The sequence below is a fragment of the Mauremys mutica genome, chromosome 10 (genome assembly GCF_020497125.1).
Source record: "Mauremys mutica isolate MM-2020 ecotype Southern chromosome 10, ASM2049712v1, whole genome shotgun sequence".
NCBI classification, from domain to species: domain Eukaryota; kingdom Metazoa; phylum Chordata; order Testudines; family Geoemydidae; genus Mauremys; species Mauremys mutica.
The window spans coordinates 72,023,885-72,046,386 of NC_059081.1; the positions used below are offsets into that span (position 1 = coordinate 72,023,885).

The 22,502-nt window shown below is 40.0% G+C and overlaps 1 protein-coding gene across 3 annotated transcripts in view; it reads right to left on the minus strand.

The window, feature by feature from the left end:
- The window catches only part of TRAF3IP1 (TRAF3 interacting protein 1), a 96,399-nt gene that overhangs the window by 63,405 nt on the left and 10,492 nt on the right, over positions 1–22,502 (minus strand). The window contains exons 6-10 of one of the 3 annotated variants that reach the window (XM_045033010.1): positions 18,358–18,435; positions 8,539–8,614; positions 4,335–4,373; positions 4,139–4,240; positions 2,442–2,543 (exon numbers count right to left, since the gene is read on the minus strand). In XM_045033010.1, coding sequence (XP_044888945.1) covers positions 2,442–2,543; positions 4,139–4,240; positions 4,335–4,373; positions 8,539–8,614; positions 18,358–18,435 — 397 coding nt within the window. The remainder of the gene's footprint in view (positions 1–2,441; positions 2,544–4,138; positions 4,241–4,334; positions 4,374–8,538; positions 8,615–18,357; positions 18,436–22,502) is intronic. The other 2 variants (XM_045033012.1, XM_045033013.1) reach the window with 2 other exon arrangements.

Sequence of the window (22,502 nt, forward strand, 5' to 3'; positions counted from 1 at the left end):
GACCGAGTTGACTCCCGCACAAGCAATAAAGTTAGCAAAAGCCCTGGAGGAAAACTGGGTACACAGCGGACAACTCAAACAAGCAGGGTCTGCCCCAGTGGGAGCACTGTACTAATTTGTTTCTAAGCTTCTATCTTTCAGCCTTCGAACCAGAACATCAGATGAGCTGGTACTAGCGAAAGAGTTACAGAAATACCATGGTTATAGCGTCGCGACAAAGTCCGTGTTCAGTGTTCTATGTCTGTCTCTGGTGGGTGTTCTGTGCTAGCATTGGGGCCAGAGAGAGAGAGAGAGAGGGGATACTACACTAGACAAGGTAAATACCTTTTCCTTTCTCTACTTCCCCCATCTCCAACCAAATTATCTATCACAGCCACCTCTGTCCAAAAGACTTTGGTCCCCAGGGCATCAGGTTTATTTTTTGTTAGGTTCTCTAATAATCATTTTGTTGTTGATTTTTGTTAATACCTGTGTATTGTTAGTTACATTTTCTTGCATTGTTAATTCCACACTTTCGTCTATGCACCCTGGTTCTACTTCCCCAAGCCCTTAAGGATAGTTCATGGGCCCCCATCATCACCCCCTAGTGGATTTTTGACCTTGGCCTGTAATTGTAGGGCCCTGACTTTCAGGTCTTGGAATTGTTGCCCCCACTCCTCCACCCCCACCCCCGAGACCTTTTGAAAAGAATTGTTAGTAACAGGGGATTCTGCAACATTTTAGCAACTAAATGTTAGTTTAAGTATCAGCAATTTCACCAAGTTCTCTGTTACTATGTATCTTCCAAATCAGTTTAACCTTGCATGACAACTGTGGTACTCCTACAAATCTTATTTGTTGTGTGCAATTAAGGGTTAGGGTTAACTTTTATTGTTTGATGGCTTGGGCCTCAGTTTGTTTGTCAATGTACCCAATTATTGTAATGGTGATGGTTTTATTGTGCTCCCAATTATTATAATTGTGATTGTTTGCATTTGTGTTTATATTATATCTGGTGTTTAGTCAATTGTGTTTTAGTTATAATATAGTTTTAGTTTGGTTATAATTGTTTGGTTTGTTTGCAACAGATCACCTGGGCCCTACGAGGACAACAACTACTGTAATAATCATAGATCAAGGGGCGGAGTGTTGTAGGAGCAGCAGTGATCTGTATGCTCTGTATAACCTGTATGCTTAAAAGGTCTGTTACACTCCCCCCCCATTTTTGTCTCCTCTCCCTCTCTGAATACCTGTGAAGTGGGTTTCCCTCTCCCCCTCCCTCCTGGAATGCTTGTGGGATAAATGGGCTGGTTAAACAGCTGAAAGATCAGAAGAGCTCCCAGGTAAACAAGGTGTCTGGGACTCTAATTAGGCAGCACTCACACCCCAATGCATGGACACGGCATAAGAGTTTGGGAGAAAGCAGCATGTTTATTATACTGATAGCTAAGCTCAAAAGAAGAGGGCGGGGGGGGGGTCACACTCACACTTGCACTCACGCTCCCAGGACAGGCACAGCAATCAGTATAATAAACGTGCTGCTTTCTGCCAAACTCTGGGGGGTCATTAGTCCTCCCTAAGCTTACTAGCTGGCCCAATTTCGGGTAACAGCATCCATGGTCAAAAAAGCAAACAAACGGTTAGGACATATTAAGAACGGGACAGAAAATAATACTAGAAGTATTATAATACCACTATATAAAACAATGGCATGCCTTCGCTGGAATAATGTGTTTAGTTGTCAACCTTGCCCCAAAAACTACAGCAGAAGTAGAATGGGTCCAGAGACAGGTGATGAAAAAGATTACAAGCATGGAAAGACTAGTGTAAGGACAGATTGGAAAGACTAGGACTGTTTAGAGGAGAAGCAAGAGGGGACTTGATAGAGGTACACAATGTAATCAATAGTACAGAGAAAGTAAATCAGATGCTCTTATTTAGATTTGCTCGTAGGAAAAGAGCACAGGGACATTCACAGAAAATGAAAGGCAACAAATTTAAAACTGTTAAAAATTTGGAACTCCACACAATCAATCTATATCCATGAGGCCAAGAGCTTAGGAGGAACCAAAAAAGGAATAGACATTTGTATGGATGGTGAAAACATCCAGGTATATTAGAAAAGAATATTTACACGCACAAGGGATATGAACCCCTCATACATCAGAGTATAAGCCAACCACTAACGGTTTTAGTAATAAATGTATCTTGTTGACAGGTTATTTCATAATTGTCCACTAGAGGATTTCTAGCACATTCCTTTGAAGCACATGCTAGAAACAACTGTCAGAGACAGAATACTGTCCTATACGGACCACTAAGCTAATCTGGTATAGTAATTCCTATATTACATCAGCTAGCTAAAAAGGTAAATAATGAAGACACTGCTATTGCAGGAGTGTTTAATAAAATGTTATTAAACCCTATTCAGCCATGACATACCAAGCATTGGTTTCTCTTACCTGGCTCTTGCATTGTAGTGACTGACTCAGCTTTCTCTTTTAATATACTAGCTGCTTTCTCAACCAAGGCACTAGTGGCAGTTTTACTAGCTTCCTTTCTTCCTGACATAAAATAGTTTACAATGAGATATGTACTATACACGAGGGACATACTCCCAAACATTTCAGAATCAGTTGCTGCATTACGTAATGTGCTCACAAGCTACCTAGCATGCATCTCAGTTGTCAAGAGCATCCTACCATATGCTCATTCTTCAAATTTTCAAACCACAAAGGTGGAGTACTTTTGCTGCCTTCTGGGTAGGCAAGATGACAATCTTGATGATCATGTATATATGGCTGTGGATCCACTGACATTTCACAAATGTTTTTAAATTTCAAATTCACAAGCTTTCCTCTTTTCTGCTCTCCCAATATAAAGCATGCATTTCTATATTACTTTATAAAATCTTATTTTTGACAAGGGGCTTTAAATCTTGTAAGTGATCTACTCCTAACACTGTTTTCTTTACATAAGGACTAAATGCTTTAGTGACACAATGTTATGAAACAAAAATATTCATTCTTTTTTAAAAGGAAGGCTTTTCACATGCTCTGTTAAAGATAATTATAGACCAAAAATCACAACTGATTTAATGGAAGGAGTTATTTAAAAATCACTGACAATTGCAACATATAATTTATAGATTAACCTAATATTTGCATTGCTATGCAATTAGTTTTACTACAAGACATAGTACAACAGTGAAAATAGCTCATCACTGGTAACTTGAATGACATTAGACTTAATATTTAACTACACAGGATAATTCAAAAAAATTTTAAATGGCAACAATATTGAAAAGTTATTCTTAATAATAAGGATAGGCAAAATATGGTATAATTGGTTATAATTAGCGGGTATTCATTAAGCTGGGCGGTTCCCGTAGTTTCCATTTCAGCAGTATTAACACAATGGCTGCCTCTGCAGGTCTAGTTGTAGTGCAAGCCTCTCTTCTTCCTGGCATTATTTCTTTTAAATTTAACATTAAAAAGAACATTCAAAGGTCTGAGCCCCCTGACAAACTTCCAACACCCACAAAATAATTTGCAATAGGCATTAACACAGGAAATGAATGGGTCTAAGGCACATGAGCACTTTCGGAAATCCTACCAGGTGTTTGAGTACTTTTCAATATTGTACCCATGGTCTGATGTAACATGTTAGCTTTTCACCTGACACACCTCGGAACCAAACTAGCTTGGGATCAGCTTCTGAACATAGGGGATTTGAGTCCAGTATGCAAACAAAGTGGTCTGAATGGTACACCATGATTAGCAATCTGCACAAAAGCTGGAATAGCAGGAATATTCCAGGACAAAACTAAGGGATGTGGAGAACTAAACAACTCATTTGTTAAACTGTGAGTCTCTCTCAGCAGTATTTCTTACCTTTTTAAAAACCAGGTATAGGAAGAAAGTGAAAATTCACCTTTTGAAATCAATGCAAGTGTCTAAATTAATGTAAAAATCAGAATTATTGCTGCTGCGACCAATGTGAATAGTGTTAAATCTTTAAAGTGTTAAAAAATTGTGAGAAAAGTACAATCCATATTAAACAGTTAAAATGAACAAAGGGGAAAAAAGCACAGAATATGGAAATGCCAACTAAAGTACCAAAACATGAGACATGGTTAATGGACAGGTTTGCCTCTTACCTAGCTGTTTCACTATAGTGTCCTTCCTGGCTTTCATATATGAAGGGCTAAGCTTTTTTTCAGTTGAGACACTAGCTGCACTGTTTTTAGATTCCTTTCTTCCTGACATGAAAGTTATGAGATAAGCATTTAGGATATTTTAAAAGAAATTTTATAGACTCAAATGGTGTACAAATACCATATCTAATGCACTTACTAACTGCAGGTGGTGACCTAACCAGCTGGAATGAAGAACCTTAAAAGATAAACAAGATAGGTTACATTTTTGCAAAGTACAGGACAGCTCTTCCTAGGCTTAGCTAGAATTAACTAAAAAGACTAAAATCTTCACTTAAATATGGTCTAAGGCCAATATGGTCCCCAACCTTTTTTGTCTGACGGACACCAGACGACGAGCCACGGAGGACCGTGGCGGCGGACGAGCATCCACTGAAATTCCGCCGACAAGCAGCAACATCAATAGGCGTCGCCGCCGAAATGCCACGTCATCCAGAGGCGTCGCCGCTGAAATACCGCCGAAAATCAGCGGCATTTTGGCGGCAACGCCTCTGGATGACCAGCTTGTCGGCGGCATTTTGGCGGATGCTCGTCCGCCGGCCAGTACGGAGGCACACTTAGACGCCCACAGGCACCACGTTGGGGACCCCTAGTCTAAGGAGATGAAGAGAAATTTTTAGAAGGGGAATGCGGCAACAGAGACAGAGAGGTTGTATCAGGCTCAAGTCTGCTATGGTCTGTAGGGATTCAAAGGGATCCCCATCCAATAACTTAAATTGCCTAGTCATATGAATAGATTGGTGGTCTCAGTCCACTTCCTAATGGGCAAGTGTGGCCATCACAGAACCATTGCCACAACTGATAACTTGGACAGTCTCTGGACAGAGGCCAAGGACGTAAAGTTGTAGTAGTCTCCAACTTTCATCACTGATCTTTTCAAATACAGTCATGGTATGCTGGCAGGGTGGCAAGGGAAAAGCTTACAGTGCTGCTTGCCCCATCTGTATCTGTCCAACAGATTACTTCAATTTGCACGCTTTCAAAGTGGGCACTTTTCACATGTACTCTTTTTTTTTTTTCTTGTTAATGAGTTAGGTATGAACCAAAACATAGCAAAAGTTTGATTAGCTATACTTGATCCCAACATTACACTAAAGCAGGAAACCCAAGAGTCTCTTTGAAGATTTTCTTCTTGATTTATCCATGGGGCTTCTTTTGGTTTCTGGAGATGGCGCAGAAATAATTTTCTAATAGTGATAGTTTTCTTTTTTCCATATAATTCACCTTGGTATACACAGTTAATTTTCACTCACTATGGTACTATATTTCACTTAAAAATCATATTTGAAATGAGAGAAAGATGGAATATCAAATGTCTCAATAAGCATACAGTTGTTTGCTACAGCTTCCTTTCCTTCACAGCACTGTGACTTTCCATATAACATCCAGAAGATGACAATGTGAATGAAACCATTCAAGCATGTACGCTAAGAATCTGATGCTGTACTAATGCACTTTCCTAATGCTGGTGCCTGCTTCTGCAATAAGGGAAGTGACTTAAACAATGTGATTTACTTGCAAAGTAAGAGTATTTCTTATGTTTTTCTAAGATCATAGCATTAAACTGATCATTGAATTCTGTGGTTTCAGAGCACAAGAGTTCTGACAGAGAAGACATTTGACATCCATGGCAACAGCCACTTTGGGTAAGGGAACCAGCAAAAATGAGAAAAGGAACAGAAACTTTCTAAACTTTGGTTTCAACTGGTTAGGATAGGTCAGGTGTCTGTGGCACAGAGATCTAGCTTCTTCCTGCATATGCCACAACAACATGGCCTATCCATGCTAGCAATGTGAAAATTCTTTGATTCAGATTAGATTTGTGTCTGAAAACTGGCCATTTGCCAGTATTTGTATTTAATCAAATGACAAGATAATACATACGTGTCAAAAATATGACGGCATCCATTGAAGCTCTACTTCAATTCCACTAAAACTGGGAAACTCCAGAGTGCACCTTGCTTCTGAGCATAATGTGTGCAACAATATTAAAACCAAGGAAAGCCCAAGGTGCAGTCAATGGTGCAACAGCATCCTCCATAATCGTGCCACAATTCCAAACCACATCCCCTTGCTGCTACACTCCTCTCATTCCTTCCCATCTTCTCAGGGAAACGGACAGCTGCCAGGCACAGAATGGCCTCAGCTTGACCCTGCTTGTTCCTTTCTGATTGTTTCCAGAGAGCAAATGAGCGACTAGCTCCTCCTAATCAGAGGCTCGCAGAAGTGGCATCCCACAACGTTCAGTACCATCCCCCCTTTTATTCCTCAACTTCTAAGTGAAGCCACGGTGGGAAACAATAGGGGCTACAGGGAGGGGATTTGATAGCTGCTTTCAACTACCTGAATGGGGGTTCCAAAGAGGATGGAGCTAGACTGTTCTCAGTGGTAGAAGATGACAGAACAAGGAGTAATGGTCTCAAGTTGCAGAGGGGGAGGTTTAGGTTGGATATTAGGAAAAACTTTTTCATTAGGAGCATGGTGAAGCACTGGAATGGGTTACCTAGGGAGGTGGTGGAATCTCCTTCCTTAGAGTTTTTTACGGTCAGGCTTGACAAAGCCCTGGCTGGGATGATTTAGTTGGGAATTGGTCCTGCTTTGAGCAGGGGGTTGGACTAGATGACCTCCTGAGGTCCCTTCCAACCATGATATTCTATGATTCTATGATACAAAGTCAGCAGTGTACTGACAACACCTAGCTCCCTATCCTTCTCTAACTCAGACCCCCCTAGACAAGCCCCAAGGCAGAAACAGATGAGGATGAAAAAAAGCTAGCTGAGACTCAATCCGACAAGCCTGAGTTTATGCAGAGAGAGTTGAGGAAAGCACGCAGAGAACCTATCAAAATACATCTGTTCCAATAATTGGAGGCATCTTCCCTAATCATCAACATGGTCTGCAGTCTAGCGATCACACTTGACTCCTCAATATTGCTAGACTTGCAGATTACACTGATCACAAGTGAACAATGAAGAGACTGTGTCCCATCCTGTCAGATATGGGTTATGTTACAGTCACCAATGCTTCAGCACCTCTCAGGACTGAAACTGTAAGCAAAAGCTACCCCAAAAATCCTGTCTAGTCCAGAATTCATCCAACCATCTTCTGAATGTGGTGAACTCATAAAAGCATATCAAACCTGTCTTCTACTTTCTGGGCTGTCTATCAAATTGCTGCAAGGTGAAATTAAGTTATTGATTACTATGGATTATGCTCAATTCATCTCATCAACCACCTTGTCATTGCTAAAAAAGCACCTAACCAATTTTCATGCACAAATCTGGAACTCCATTTTTCCGGAGGCGAAGACTTGTAGGTATTGGAGAAAGGACATTATTAACTACAGGCCCACTCTTCTGGAATTTGCTCTCTCCCAAAATAAATATAAGTATGACCCTGGCTGCTCTCAGAAAAAGTTTTAAGATACACTTCTATCTCTAAGTCTTACCAATTGATAACATTACAAAATGCTGGGTTCCTAGTCAAAGTGATCAGTTTAAAAGTCGCAGGGAAGCATCATGTTTTGTCTCATTATTGAAATCTTTGAAAAGGCACCCAGGTACCATGGTGAAGGGCATCCTATAATAAATATTTCATGTTTAAGTCTTTCAAAATCTTTTGCCCTCAAAGATTTCATATTGAAAGGGAAATTCTAGATACTTAGCTATACATACAAGCTGTCCATTTTTCAGCAATGCCACAGCATGTGCACACGCACACACATACACTTATACAGAGTTTTAAAGGAAATATCTGTCTAGTCCTGATAGCTTATGAAGCATTAAAAAGCATCCTTTGTGATAGAAAAAATTTCCAGACTTCCTAGAGATCATAGGTCATGATTTAATAGGATAGCTCAGTGGTTTGAGCATTGGCCTACTAAACCCAGGGTTGTGAGTTCAATCCTTGAGGGGGCCATTTAGGGATCTGGGGCAAAAATCTGTTAATAGCGTTACTTGATCCTACTGTGAAGGCAGGGGACTGGACTCAATGACCTTTCAAGGTCCCTTCCAGTTCTATGAGATAGGTATATCTCCATGTATTTAAAAAAAATAATAATAAAAAAAAAATTCAACATCAGCCTCTAAGTTTGTGCCTTCAATTTTGCATGCACACCTTTTCTGGTGGGTTTTGGGGGGTTTTTTTTTTGGTTGTCGTTTTTGTTTTGCATGCTAAATTGGGTAGATATATCTACTCACACAATGTATGCAAAAAATTGCCATTTGGATTTATAAATAAATGTTTTGCATAAAATAGTAAACAAAGATACTGTATAAATATATGGTATTCCTATTAATCTCTCAAGCATATTTAACAGACAAAGAAAAATGCTTTCCAGTTACCTTCTGCTCCAGGTTTGACTCGTTGCCTGGGTCCCTTTGTTGAAGACTGCCTTGGTATTCTTGCAGGACTTCCACTCTTTAAAAAAAAAAAAAAAAAACATGTTAATATAAGTTAGATTTCATTCATATAGACAGATCCACACACATATATAAATAAAATCAGGGCTCGCAAAAATCTACTTTCCTAGATTAATGCAGTTTCTTACCTTTTTTGTTTTAAAGCAACTGAAATTTTTAGTCTTCACGGTTTAAAGAGAGAACCTCACAAATGTGAACTAAGCATACCCAACGCAGAGATGTCTTCCCAGTCTGCCGAAAGATTGTTCCAGTGCCACTGCTGGTCTTGGAGTGAGAGGGGCACAGATTGTTAGTGTTAAGGCAACCTGGGGGAAGTCAGCCACTGTAGGAGTGGGTGCCCTAGGGGCCTGCCACTCCCACTGCTGCAGCAGATATACTAGATGGGGCTCAACTGCCCCAAAGAAGGTCTCTGTATATGGGGTATAAGGTGGCCTCCTTCCGCTCTAGCAGAAGATTCAGGCAGGGGAGGGGGATCATACCATACAAAAAAACTTTACTCCAAAGCCAAATGTGGGGTAGACTGGAAAAAGGCAGGTCTTCAGACAAGTACTATTTTGTCATACCCCCCCCTGCTCAAAAAAAAAAAGGTGTCTTTGAATTTGCTGTGAAAACTTCTTCTCACTTGCAGGTTGAATGATGAGCCCAATGATGGAGATTAGCTCATCATTTAACCATGGCTCCCTGTTCTTATAGCATGGCACAAGAGGGAACAGAACACCCAGTAGCTTTCACTATTCTTAGTGTCATCCACCAGACCTCTCATCAGTTTCACTGCCCTTTTACAGAACTATCCTATTTTGTCTACATCATTTTTAAGATTAGTGACCAAAATTGAACAGTCTGAGGTGAGAGCATACCAGTGATTTATAAAATGCAGTTTTATTTTTCCCATATTCGCTATCCCTTTATATATCTCAGCATCTTGGTCCAAATCCTGAAATATGTTTAGCACCTCTCAGGATTTCCCCCTCATCTGACTTTTGAATGTGTCTATGAATTAACAACGCATGTCTTCTGCATCCAAGAATAACTGCCATCCCTACTGATAATGCATATTCTCATTATATGAATGAGACTCGTACCTTGATAATTTCTATATGGTTATTAAAAAATTCTTTGATACCCCCTCAAATCTGAACACTGCTCTAAGTGAAACAGCACATAATATTTCTTACATCTGTGATATCTGAAATACATGGCTATAGAACACCTACTCATGCGTTAAGGAAAACGCTCACCATAAAAGACGTGTATGAAATAAAATGAAATATAGGAGAAAGAAAGGAAAAATATGCTTACCAAACTACTCTGTATTCCTATTCACAACAATGCTAGAATCAATTTCTAAGAAAGCACGGAGACAGTGCACCCCATTGATAATAATTTGAGACACTGTTAACATCAAGAAGGTGAAGATTACCTGCTACAGGAGGGTCTGTAAATTTGCTTTTAGAGAGCATATTTTCCCCATTATGTGCGAGTAATGTTAATGAGCACAATAGGAGCTAAGAATGCAGACAGTAGAGAGAACTTATGGATTTTCTCCTACCACAAAACCAAAAAATAATTATTTTTAAATGGTGGTTGCAATTATGTGATTGTTTCAACTCTTTGCAGGAGTTGTTATTCACTACAAGCATCCTATGGGCAAGCAAGCAATCTATGGGCAAATGAGATTTAACAACTAGTTTGAGCCATTCAAAAACTGAAGTAAAATATGCACCAAAAATACTAAGGTGCATATCTCTGCCTTCAGAATTTCAGAAGACTTGAAATAAAACAAAAACATACAGATATTACAGCCAGAAATGTGTCTACACAAAATGAACAACAGGTGATATTGAATAAAGCAACTGGTTTTGATAAACATTTATTCATTAGATTTTTGCAGTTATTTTACCTGTAGCAAGATAGGAAATGTTTTGGTTTCACTCTTTAGGAAGTATGGAGATTTACTGAAAAATAAAACTACTGCAAACAAACATGAAGGTAATAACGAAGTGGTTTATTTTAATTACTACCATCTTTTTACATTCATAACATTATGCAAGAGGCAAAATAAAACCTAGCATTCCAGCAAAATCTGGGTTGAGGGCCTTTGGGGCACATCTGGTCTGGTCAAGCATTCTCGTGACTTATGACGATGCAATTATTAGCACAGGTGGGGAAGAAATTGAGACTAGGTGGAGAGGCTTCTAACAGAGCTGGTTTAGTGATTTATTTGTGTCGGCGTGGTTTTACATTTTTGTACAACATGTGCACCATGGCAACAGGTGTAAAATAATAGCTAATTTTTATCACTATGGTAATGTACCAAAAAAAAGTATGTTAATTCTGTTCTCGTACAAATTCAGAGGCTCTGAGACTTTAAAGAGCAGTCACTAATAGAGTCATTACAACAGTTTTTACTTTACAGTCAATTTCAAACTAGTCTGGAAAAATTAATTTAAGACTTAGCCCAAGTAGTAAGTACAAATACTTGCAAATTTTGTGACGTCTTACTTGTATTTGTTTGGGAAGTTTAAAGTCTGTGCTCTATCTAAATCTGCTAATCAGGCCTCCAGTATCAGCAGCTACACCCCTTGGATAGCCATATTTATGTGGTAAGAGGCACAAATGTAATGCTGATTATTGGAAATCTAGCATATCACGAAGAGAATATGCTCCAGAGAGATACTCTGCCACTTTTGCTTTTAAATCTCTCTTCTGATCCACAGGGGCAATGCTGTTCAACCACTGCATTAATGGGACTGTTAATGCAGGGACATTATGAAAATCCTTTGTCAATGACCAGCCCTTCCTCTGAGCTCCACTGCCCTCACAAGTCACCGATACACAGAAGACTCATGCCAAAAGTAAGGTTAGAACACCACTGGTCACAAGATGTGTTCAGTATCAGAGGGGTAGCCGTGTTAGTCTGGTTCTGTAGAAGCAGCAAAGAATCCTGTGGCACCTTATAGACTAACAGACGTTTTGCAGCATGAGCTTTCGTGGGTGAATACCCGCTTCTTCGGATGCAAGATGTGTTCAGGATCCAATCATTGGCTCAGTGATTTTATACTCCTAAGTGGTCTGAAGGCTAAGTAGTTAACTGGGAACTCAAGGACAAAAGTAATATACTGAGAATATGCCTTTATAACTTGGGAGGAAAAGAAGTTAGTCTTTGCTCCGTAGTATTCAGGGTCTCACGGGGATATAAATTGGACCAATGTCTGGACTTCTCATATTACTGACTGGCCATTGTGGAAAAATGTATCTCCCACTCAAAAGAAAGGGTATACAACTCATACATGCATTGTAAGATATTAGCAGTTTGTTATTCCCTCTTCTCCCCCTATAAATTATCAAGTCCGACAGACTGGACAATACATTAAAAAACCCTTCAGCATTCCTATTCTCGGGAGTAATTCTAATTCACTCATTACCCCAGAATCCTCCAAAGCGTACTGCTACCCTAATTAGAACAACATTGCTATGATTGTTTTTTAAATATATACCCAGGTTTTGTTCATGTCGGCATAGCAATATAAACCATTTAGCACATTCTCTGCATGAATGTACCTCTGTGTTAAGTGAGCAGTAAATGCTGGAAATACAGCCAATTTCCAATGCACTGAGAGCTACCATCTCCCTTGGAGAGTGCCCTGAATCCTTCTCCAACCTTTCACATTCCCATTATTTGCTTCTAAAACAGTTGTCATTATTCTGAATCAAAGTTTTGTTTAATAACAGCCACCATTTACTGACCACTTGAGATGCATGACAGCAACAGAGAAAGATCTATATTTGCTAAGGTCCTTATAACTTGTGTGATTTTGACAGTATGGCTTACTTGGAAATATCAATCTCTTATTTTTTCCTGGTAACCTGAGGTCTGTAGGCTGTAAAGAGATGTCCCACCAACTTTGGCTAATGCTAGCTAACCCCTTCAGCCACAAAGGAATGTCCTAGGACAGAGAATTTTGGCTGGCAAATTGTATACTTTAATGTATGACTTCCATTATATGAATGGAGCGTGAATAAGTGACACCATCAAAAGAGAGTCATTTGGAACTTTAATATTTATGAAAAACTCCCAAACAAAGCTCTATGGAACTACTGCATTTGTCCCTCTCAGAGCAGCTGCTTTCTTTGATTCAGTAACATTGTTTAAATATATATTCTAGATCATTTCCACATAGAAATTCTCCTCTGAAAGAATGTCATTAGATGTGCCTTAAAGGATGATCCAAATGACCAGTTCCAGAGCAACACAGATTGTGTAGCAATAAACAACAGACACCAGAGATGTGGCCAAAAGTGACAGGATATTAGAAAACGCTACAGCCAAAAGTTTCAACAGTCATCTGTAAAACAGGTCAGACCTTTTCAATGTGTTTTGCCTTAGGGTTCACTGACATCCTATCCATCTTCTGTAGCCACTTTCCCCATAAACAGCACCATATGCTTCAGAAGGTCCGCCTAAGTCCTGAGTCCCCTGGCTTTTGTCACAAGTCTTGAAGTTATCTTTATGATCTAAAAAGTCAGTCACGCTATGGAAGTGCCTACCTGAGAACAAAACTACTCGATCTGGACCAAGAGCATACAAAACACAATTTTACTTTCTCTCTTCACAAGCAAGGGGATAAGCAATAACCAGCAAGCATCCATCTTCCAACACACACTGAAGATTGCCTGGCAGATATTATCTGAATGCTTCCTGTTCGTTTTTGCTCAGACTAGCTTTACTTTCATTTTAGAAAATGTATTATGGATACCAGGATATCACCACTTGCTGGTGACAGAACAGATTTTCTTTAATAAAGAATATGCCAGAATTTGAAGGCATTTGCCCAGTGCTCAGACTTCTGGAGATAAATAGCAAGAGGAACATTACAAATTCTGAGAAGAGAGAAGAACACACAAAATCTAGTCTAGACGTCTAATCTCAAACAAGCATGGTTAGCAAATTGAGGTCAAGTGATAGTATACATTAAAAGTGTTAAGACAGACTTCTAAATGAACAAAGCTTTCTTAAATGTAGTATTCAGACCATTCAGCTTGAAACACTGCAGGCATCAGAATTGAGAGCAGGGAGCCTGTCTCTCCTGCACTTTAAATATCCCCTCTGCTGGTGCCCAGTCAGAAAGGAACAGGAAGGTGCCTGACTTGAATGCAGAGGAGACAGGAGCCAGACCAGATAGAGGGAAAGGAGTAGATTGGGGCAAGAAGCCTGGTAAAACTCAGACTAAAGGTGGGAGGGGAGAGAGAAAATGACTGGGAGCCAGGAGTGGAAACAGATCTGGAGTGTGAGGAGAGAAAACGGTGACTGGCTGGGCAAAGAGATTGGGACGATGAGCCAGGGGTGTGGTGGTATAGACTGAGGGTGGATGAAGAGCCCAGAGAGGGAGCCTGGGAATTGGAACCAGTATGGGTGAAAGGAGAACAGAACAAATGAGGTGCCAGAGACTAAGGCTGCACAAGGAGACTGGGACTAAGACAAGAAGCATAAGGAGTGGAGACTGAGACAGGATAGTCAAGGAGAACTGGACTGAGGTGAAGCGCCAGGGATGGGGGAAAAGAACCGGTACAGAAACAAGTTGGAAGGGAGAAGGAGAGCAGGCAAAAGGGTCTATGATCACAAGAGTACACTGCCCTCCGCAACCTAAAATGGCACCCAAGATTACTGAGTCTCACCATTCTTCCATGGTCAACAAATATCTGTGAAACCCACTGTGTGTTGCAACCCCCTGCAGTGTCTGATCCACATAGAGGAGGACACAGAGGACTCCCTTAGTTCAAGTGGCAGAGGTCTGTGTGGAGGACCTAAACTGGGGGTTCTCAAACTGGGGGGTCATGACCCCTCAGAGGGTCACAAGGTTATTACATGGGGGGGGTCACGAGCTGTCAGCCTCCACCCCAAACCCTGCTTTGCATCCAGCATTTGTAATGGTGTTAAATATATAAAAAAGTGTTTTTAATTTATAAGAGGGGGGTCGCACTCAGAGGCTTGCTATGTGAAAGGGGTCACCAGTACAAAAGTTTGAGAACTACTGACCTAAATGTTCCAACCATGCGGTTGGTGGGTGGCATCATATTGACACATGATGGATTTTTTTTTTTCCAGTTTGCTTTGTGTGTGTCATTTTCCAGGTGTCTAATAAATCACCACACACTATATTAAAAGAACATAACAAAGGTTGCAAGGTCTAAACATTCAAAAGTTAGAAAGTGCCAGAATTAGGGCTGCCCATGCAACCTTAATCTGCCCCCCTTACGCATATGCATTACGATATATAGGCTTTCTGTACATGATCACACACTGCTTTCCCACAGAATCCCTGCCTCTTTCAGTGCACAGATGGATGGGGCTTCAATTAATGAGCCCCTATTCAATATTTTGTTTTCCCCTCTTTGTTCAATGTGTGGCCTCAGGCCTTATTCACTTCACATTATTCAAACACTGCTCCGATACAGAATTCTTATCTTCTTCATGGGCTTTTCTGTGGCACTCATCACCATAGTATCTAAGTGCTTTACAAATGTTCATTTATCTTCACAACACCCCTGTGAGGTGATGGTTCCCCATTTTACAGATGGGTAGCTGAGACAGAGAGAGACTAAGATCAAAAATATCCACTAATTTTGGGTGCCCAATATGAAACTACTAAAACCTATTTTTCAGAGCATAAATATATACGTACATTATGTAGCAATTTATGTATTCAGCCACCATTCCCATTGGCCTCAATTGCAGCTGAGTGCCCAGCACTTCCGCAAATCATACCCCAAGTGTCTCAGATTGGATACCCAGAAAATGAGAAACACGAAGTTAGTAATCACCTGTGAACATTTTGGTTTAAGTGACTTGCCCAGCATCACATAGGAACTCTCTGGCAGAGGTAGGGATAGAATCCAATTCTGGGGGGCAGCATTCAACCACCTTTACTACAAGATAATTCTTTCTCTTCTTGCCATCCTCTGCCTCACTCACTACACACCTTCCAACTGCTGCAACAAATGAGGTAGGAGTCCTACAGACAGCAGTCTCCTTCACTGCACAACCTGGAGCAGTCTATCCTGTGTACTAAATGTGGAAGGGGTCACATGGAAAAATTAGTAGATAATTAAAGACTATAACAATGCACACACACGAGGGAGCCAAAGGCAGGCTGCACTGGCCCCTTAATTCTGGCATTTCCCAACTTTTGACTGCTTGAACATAGCTATGTGTATGTGTAATATTGATATAAAAAGATATGAGTAGAAGGCCTGGAAACAGTTTCTCCTACACACAGACAAGTCAACAGCAGTAATGCATGCCAACATTAAGTTTCTATTGTCATAATTAGGGGTTTGAAACTGGCAGCAATGCAACTTACTCTACATGTCAAATAAAAGTATCATATTATGTCCTACATCATGCTATATCAAAAAATAATTATGAATGAAGTATGAGCAGCACAGCCACAAGTATCTTGACAAGCGAAGACTGCTGTGAATCAAACTAAACTCTTACCACTCCCTCTACATAAGGGTTGTTTCAAAATGCATATGACACCATGGAGTTCAATTTTAAAAAGCTAGTGTTGAATGTTGAAAATTCAAATAAAGAAACAAGGCAGTAAAATGAGTTAAATATTGCTGTTAAAAACCCCATATGCATATACACACACACACCCACACCTGATTTTCACTCTTACTTCACCTGTTTTACAGCTGTGAGGCTTCAACAGAGTAACAGCAGTTTAAATCAGGAGCAACTCCATGGAAGTTAATGGAGCTACATTAGTGTACTGCTAGTGCGATATGAGGATCAGTCCCAGTCGAGTAAGATGCTTTTCTCATTTATTTCATTTTTGGAATTTCTTCCAAACCACTGTGAGAGAATATCTTAATTCTTTGATTATAGGGATTCATTACAAACATTTTCATTCCACTCTCTTCCCCCACAATCCAGTGAGGTGACCATTTCTCATGCATGGGTCTATAGTGCATGTTTTAATCAACTGTAGACAACGCAATGTCTTCTATTACGCACGTGAGTGAAGGAGAAGCATGTCATCTAAAGTGAAGGTAAAAAACCAAAATGACCTAGAATAATTCCAGAAAGCACTTAGGACAGGAAGTGGAACTTTACTGCACTAGTACATTGTTGTCCTGTGGCACCTTATAGACTAACACAAGTATTGGAGCATAAGCTTTCATGGGTGAATACGCATACGTCTGACGAAGTGGGTATTCACCCACCAAAGCTTATGCTCCAATACGTCTGTTAGTCTATAAGGTGCCACAGGACTCTTTGTTGCTTTTTACAGAGCCAGACTAACACGGCTACCCCTCTGATACTAGTACATTGTTGTGGTGCCCAAGAGCACTGCTCTAGTTTGGGATCAGGCTCAGAATTTCCACTAGAAACCCCATTCGCAGGAAGTTTAACTTGGCCATAACAATTAGCTTCAAATTTAAAACTAGTGCATAAGCTCTCAGCCCAACTGCCAATATTTTAAAATGTCTGGTTTGATTTTAGTCAAAGAATGACTATAAAAATTTGTCATCTAATGGAGAAGACGACAGCATGATGATGTGAGTAGTCCACAGACTCCTACAGAGATTCCTGCTAGACCTGGCATCCTACCTACTATTTTAATGTTTTTTCTAGTCTCTACTGCTTTACAAAAATATTTTAGCCTCATCTCTAAAGGACTTAGCCACCTGTACCAGTAACTCCCAAAATTGCCTGCAGTCATCAGGAGGCAACACATGCAGACATAGTGATATCAATAGAAGCTATAGAAGCTCTGCAGCTTCTGTTCAGTTGTGACCACTTGGTTGATATCACAACCCATTTCCTCTTCATCCAATTCTAGCATATCTATGTGGGGAGAGATAGCTCAGTGGTTTGAGCATTGGCTTGGTAAACCCAGGGTTGTGAGTTCAATCCTTGAGAGGGCCATTTAGGGATCTGGGGCAAAAATCTTTTGGGGAGGAATAGCTCAGTGGTTTGAGCATTGGCCTGCTAAACCCAGAGGTGTGAGTTCAATCCTTGAGGGGGCCATTTAGGGATTGGTCCTGCTTTGAGCAGGGGGTTGGACTAGATGATCTACTGAGGTCCCTTCCAACCCTAATAATCTATGAATCTATGATATCATCATGGATGGTGGATAGACTGCAAAAGAGCAATGGGTGCCACTGAAGGCGGCAATGGAAAGAAAAATAATTGCACATTGGCCCTTTTAAGAAAGGCTGAAGGTCAACTAAACTGGATTCCAAGCAGGTTCAACTCCAAACATCTTCTTAGTTGAAGGTTTCCCCATTGCCACTATGTCACAGGAGAATCTGTTGGCTGCAAGAAGGCACCTGAGTCCTCAGCACCAATGACACCCCAACAGCGACAGACTCTCATTAAAAAGCCAGCTTCCTGGATGCTGGAGCACCTCCAAAACTAGGCCCAGAGTGATATACCTGCATTAGCATCCCACAACTTTATATTAATCTAAAACAATTAAAAAAAAAATCACAGCAATCCTCAGGTAACAGACTCCCATAGGTGCTGGAACTTGGGATGCTGCCGCACCCCCTGGCTTAAAGTGGTTTCCATTATATACAGAGTTTACACTTCGGTTCAATGGCTCTCAACCCCCAACTAGAAAAATTGTTCCAGCTCCACTGCAGACTCCCAGAGCTCAGTATGAGTTAATATATTCTAAAACTTTAAATAGCCAGCTTAACAGAGCTTTTGTATTGCTTTGCAATACTTACCTCTTTATCTGGCTCAGTCTTGGTGTCTTTAGAAGATCTCTCTGTTTTCTTAGGTAAAGTATCCTCAGATCCTGTGGACTGAAGAGAAACAGCTGCTATATATCCAACAACTGAGATACTTGATATCAATATATGACCTACATTAAGCCACTTAAAGGAAAACCCTTGATGATAAAAATCAATGTACAGTAATGCTGAGTGTAATAATGAGGCAAGTTTCTTCTTATCGGTCTTCTTTTAACTGATATCCCCTAGCAATTACTGGTGTAAGGGTCATACTTAGGACAAAGGGAGTTCTCTGATGGTGGAGTTTTGGTGGAGTGCAGTGCCTGTATAAAAACCCAGATGGCACCGCACACCCAAGTATGCTTCCACTGATGACAAACAAGTAAACCTTTTAAGATGTCACCTTTTCTGAGCAATCCCAGAGGGAAAAGAATCCTCCAAATTGGGGGGACATGTATCTGTAAATTATCTTCTCACACACAAAAATTAACCTGTCCTCACACTCCAGATGTCCCCTAATCTGGAGTCACTATTGGCAAATGGCAAGCAGCGGAAGAAAAACAGAAGCTAGGAAAGATTTAGAGAAAGTTAGCAGGACCCAGCATCCAGAAAGCCACAGCTTGAGTGATGAAGTGAAAAACAATGAGGAGATGGAACTTAAGACAGTTACGAGTTCTAGACAAGAGAAGACCACATTCAGGGAGTAATGACTGGGAATATGTCCCTTGTCTGGGAGAGAACTAACAAGTGTGTGATCCATTACAGATTCATAGATTCCAAGGCCAAATAGGACCAACAGCAGACAGGCCAAAGGATTTCCCCAAATTAATTCCTAGAGCAGATTTTTAGAAAGAAACCTAATCTTGATTTAAAAGTTCCCAGTGAGGGAGAATCCACCACGACCCTTGGTAAATTGTTCCAATGGTTAGTTACCCTCACTGTTAAATATGTACACCTTATTTCCAGTCTGAATTTGTCTAGCTTCAACTTCCATTCACTGGATATTATACCTTTCTCTGCTAGATTGAAGAGCCCATTGTTAAATATTTGTTCCCCTGTAGGTACTTATAGACTGTAATCAAGTCACCTCTTAACTGTCTCTTTGTTAAGTGCTAAATAGATTGAACTCCATGAGTCTATTACTATAAGGCATGTTTTCTAATCTTTTAATTAGGGCTGTTAAGCAATTCAAAAAATTAATCGCGATTAATCACACTGTTAAACAATAATAGAATACCATTTATTTAAATATTTTTGGGTGTTTTCTACATTTTCAAATATATTGATTTCAATTACAACACAGAATACAAAGTGTACAGCAATTCATACAGCTCACTTTATATTTATTTTTCATTACAAGTATTTGCACTGTAAAAAAACAAAAGAAATAGTATTTTTTAATTCACCTAATACGAGTACTGTAGTGCACTCTATCATGAAAGTTGAACTTACAAATGTAGACTTATGGACCAAAAAAACTGCATTCAAAAATAAAACAAAATAAAATTTTAGAGCCTGCAAGTCCACTCAGTCCTACTTCTTGTTCAGTCAATCACTCAGATGAGCAAGTCTGTTTACATTTGCAGGAGATAATGCTGCACACTTGTTGTTTACAATGTCACCAGAAAGTGAGGTGAACTGAAAAATACTATTTTTGTTTATAATTTTTACAGTGCAAATATTTAGAATAAAAAATAATATACACTTTGATTTCAATTACACCATACAATACAATATATATATGAAAATGTAGAAAAACATCCAAAATATTTAATAAATTTCAATTGGCATACTATTGTTTAACAGTGTGATTAAAACTACAATTATTTTTTTTAATCGTGATTAATTTTTTTGAGTTAATCACGTGAATTAACTGTGATTAATCGACAGTCCTACTTTTAATCATTCTTGTGGTCCTTCTCTGAACCTTCTTACATTTGTCAACATCCTTCTTGAATTGTGGACATCAAAACTGCACACAGTATTACAGCAGCAGCTGCACCACTGCCAATATAGTAGTAAAATAACGTTTCTACCCCTGATTGAGATTCCTCTGTTTATGCAGCCAAGGATTTCACTAGCCCTTTTGGCCACAGCATCAGACTGGATGCTCATGTTCAGACTGGAAGCTCACCGTCAGCTACCATCCCTAAATCTTTTTCAGATTCGCTGCATCCTAGGATAGAGTCTCTCATCTTGTTAGTATGGCCTGCATTCTTTGTTCCTAGATGTATACATTCACATTTAGCCATATTAAAATGCCATAGTGTTTGAACTGGATTGCTTGGTAACCTGGGTGCAAACGATCTGTATCAGTGACCCATCCCCATGATTATTTACCTGTCCCCAATTTTTGTCTTATCTGCAAACTTTATCAGTGATAAAACAGCATAGCGCTGAGAACTAATTCCTGTGGGACCCCACTAGAAACGCACATATTGGATGATGATTCCCCATTTTGAGACCTATCAGTCAGCTTTTAAGCTATTTAATGTGTACCATGTTGACTTTATTTCATTCTAGTTTTTAAATCAAAATGTCATGCGCTACAAGTCAGATGACTTACAGAAGTCTATTACATCAACACTATTACTTTCATCAACCAAAGTTGTAATCGGATCAAAAAGATCTATCAAGTTAGCTTGACAGGATCTAATTTCCATAAACCCATGTTGATTGGCATCTAGTAATGGAGCAATATTATTGTTAGGATACTTTTTGTTCCTAATATACTTTTAAAAACTCCTTATTGTCCTTAACTCTGCCAACAATAGATTTCTCCTTGTGTCCCTTGGCACCCCATATAAATTTTCCACAGTTCCTGTATTTATATTCATTGGTATATAGGTAAATTAAAGAATTTATTCTTTTCATGTCCTTTGGTTCCTTACGTCCTGCTGGACATAATACCCACACAGGAGGGAAATGGCTTGATGCTGGTGGACTTCCTTTCAGCCCTCCCAGCAAGAACAAAGCTGGAACCAAGCAAACAAGTCTAAAGACAGCCAGCAACAAGAAAGAAAGGCCAAATGGGCCAAGCTTCTACACTAACTGCCCTACTGCTATTCAGAAAAGCAAATGCCAATTTGATGATCAGGAAGTATAATACAGAACCTAATGGCTCAAATTAAGGTATCATGGAGGAGGTGGGATTTCCACAAAGACGTGATGTTATCAAGGCTTTCTAGCACCTAGTAGTATTCGGCTATTTTACCACTAGGGGATTTAAGTGCTAATGGTCCCATGTCAGTGTTTCTCAAACAAGGGGTCTCTACCCATAAGTGGGTCGTGGGAAGGTTGTAGATGGGTCACAGGGCCCTAGGCAAATGTACATTTCTCTCCGCTCCAAGCACTGCAACCTGACACGCGGCGTAACTATTGGACGACAAAGCCAGCCCCATGAGACAGGCTGAGTGCAGGAAAGGCTCATTATCCATCCCCCACCTCCTCCAGGGCATCCCTCTATACCTGGCTGGGATCAGGGTTGCAGTGCTGGGATGGAAGGTGAATATATGTAATGGTGGGTGGCAAAAGACAAAATGCAGTTGGTGGGTCACATCAGTAAAAAGTTTGAGAACCACTGCCATGTGTTATTCCTCCTGGAGAAACTTAAAAACTTCAGAGGGAACATTTCCTCTAATGGCACTCCAAGAGGGTGTTGGTGTAATAATTTTAAATCTCCAATTACACACCATCTACTCCACTCTCTTCATAAATTTTGTTTTTTTTCACAAAAACATCAGGATATCTACCACTGGCAATTACATGGACTGATTTATTGGTGAGAAGAGAGTCAGCTCAAGAGAGTCAGGCCTGTAAAGACAGTCACTATTGTCAGATCCAGGAAAGAAGCAACCTGGAGTACATTTTTGTCCCTGACACAGTAGTAGCAGCTGAAAGATTTCTTGACTGAGGACGAGAAGTAAACAATCTAGAATGGGCAATAGCTTCCCAGAGAAAAAAATGTTATAAATCAGAGGCGGCAGCTATTGGTTTGTGTTTTGCAGTTTAATAATGAGAGCCCTTCCCCCCCAGCAATCATTTTAAGCAAAAGAGAAAGTAGTCCCCTCCTTCTGCATATCTGAATTGTTGCGGGACTGTTTCTTTACTGAGACTATGCTGCTGCTGTCTACAAGGAC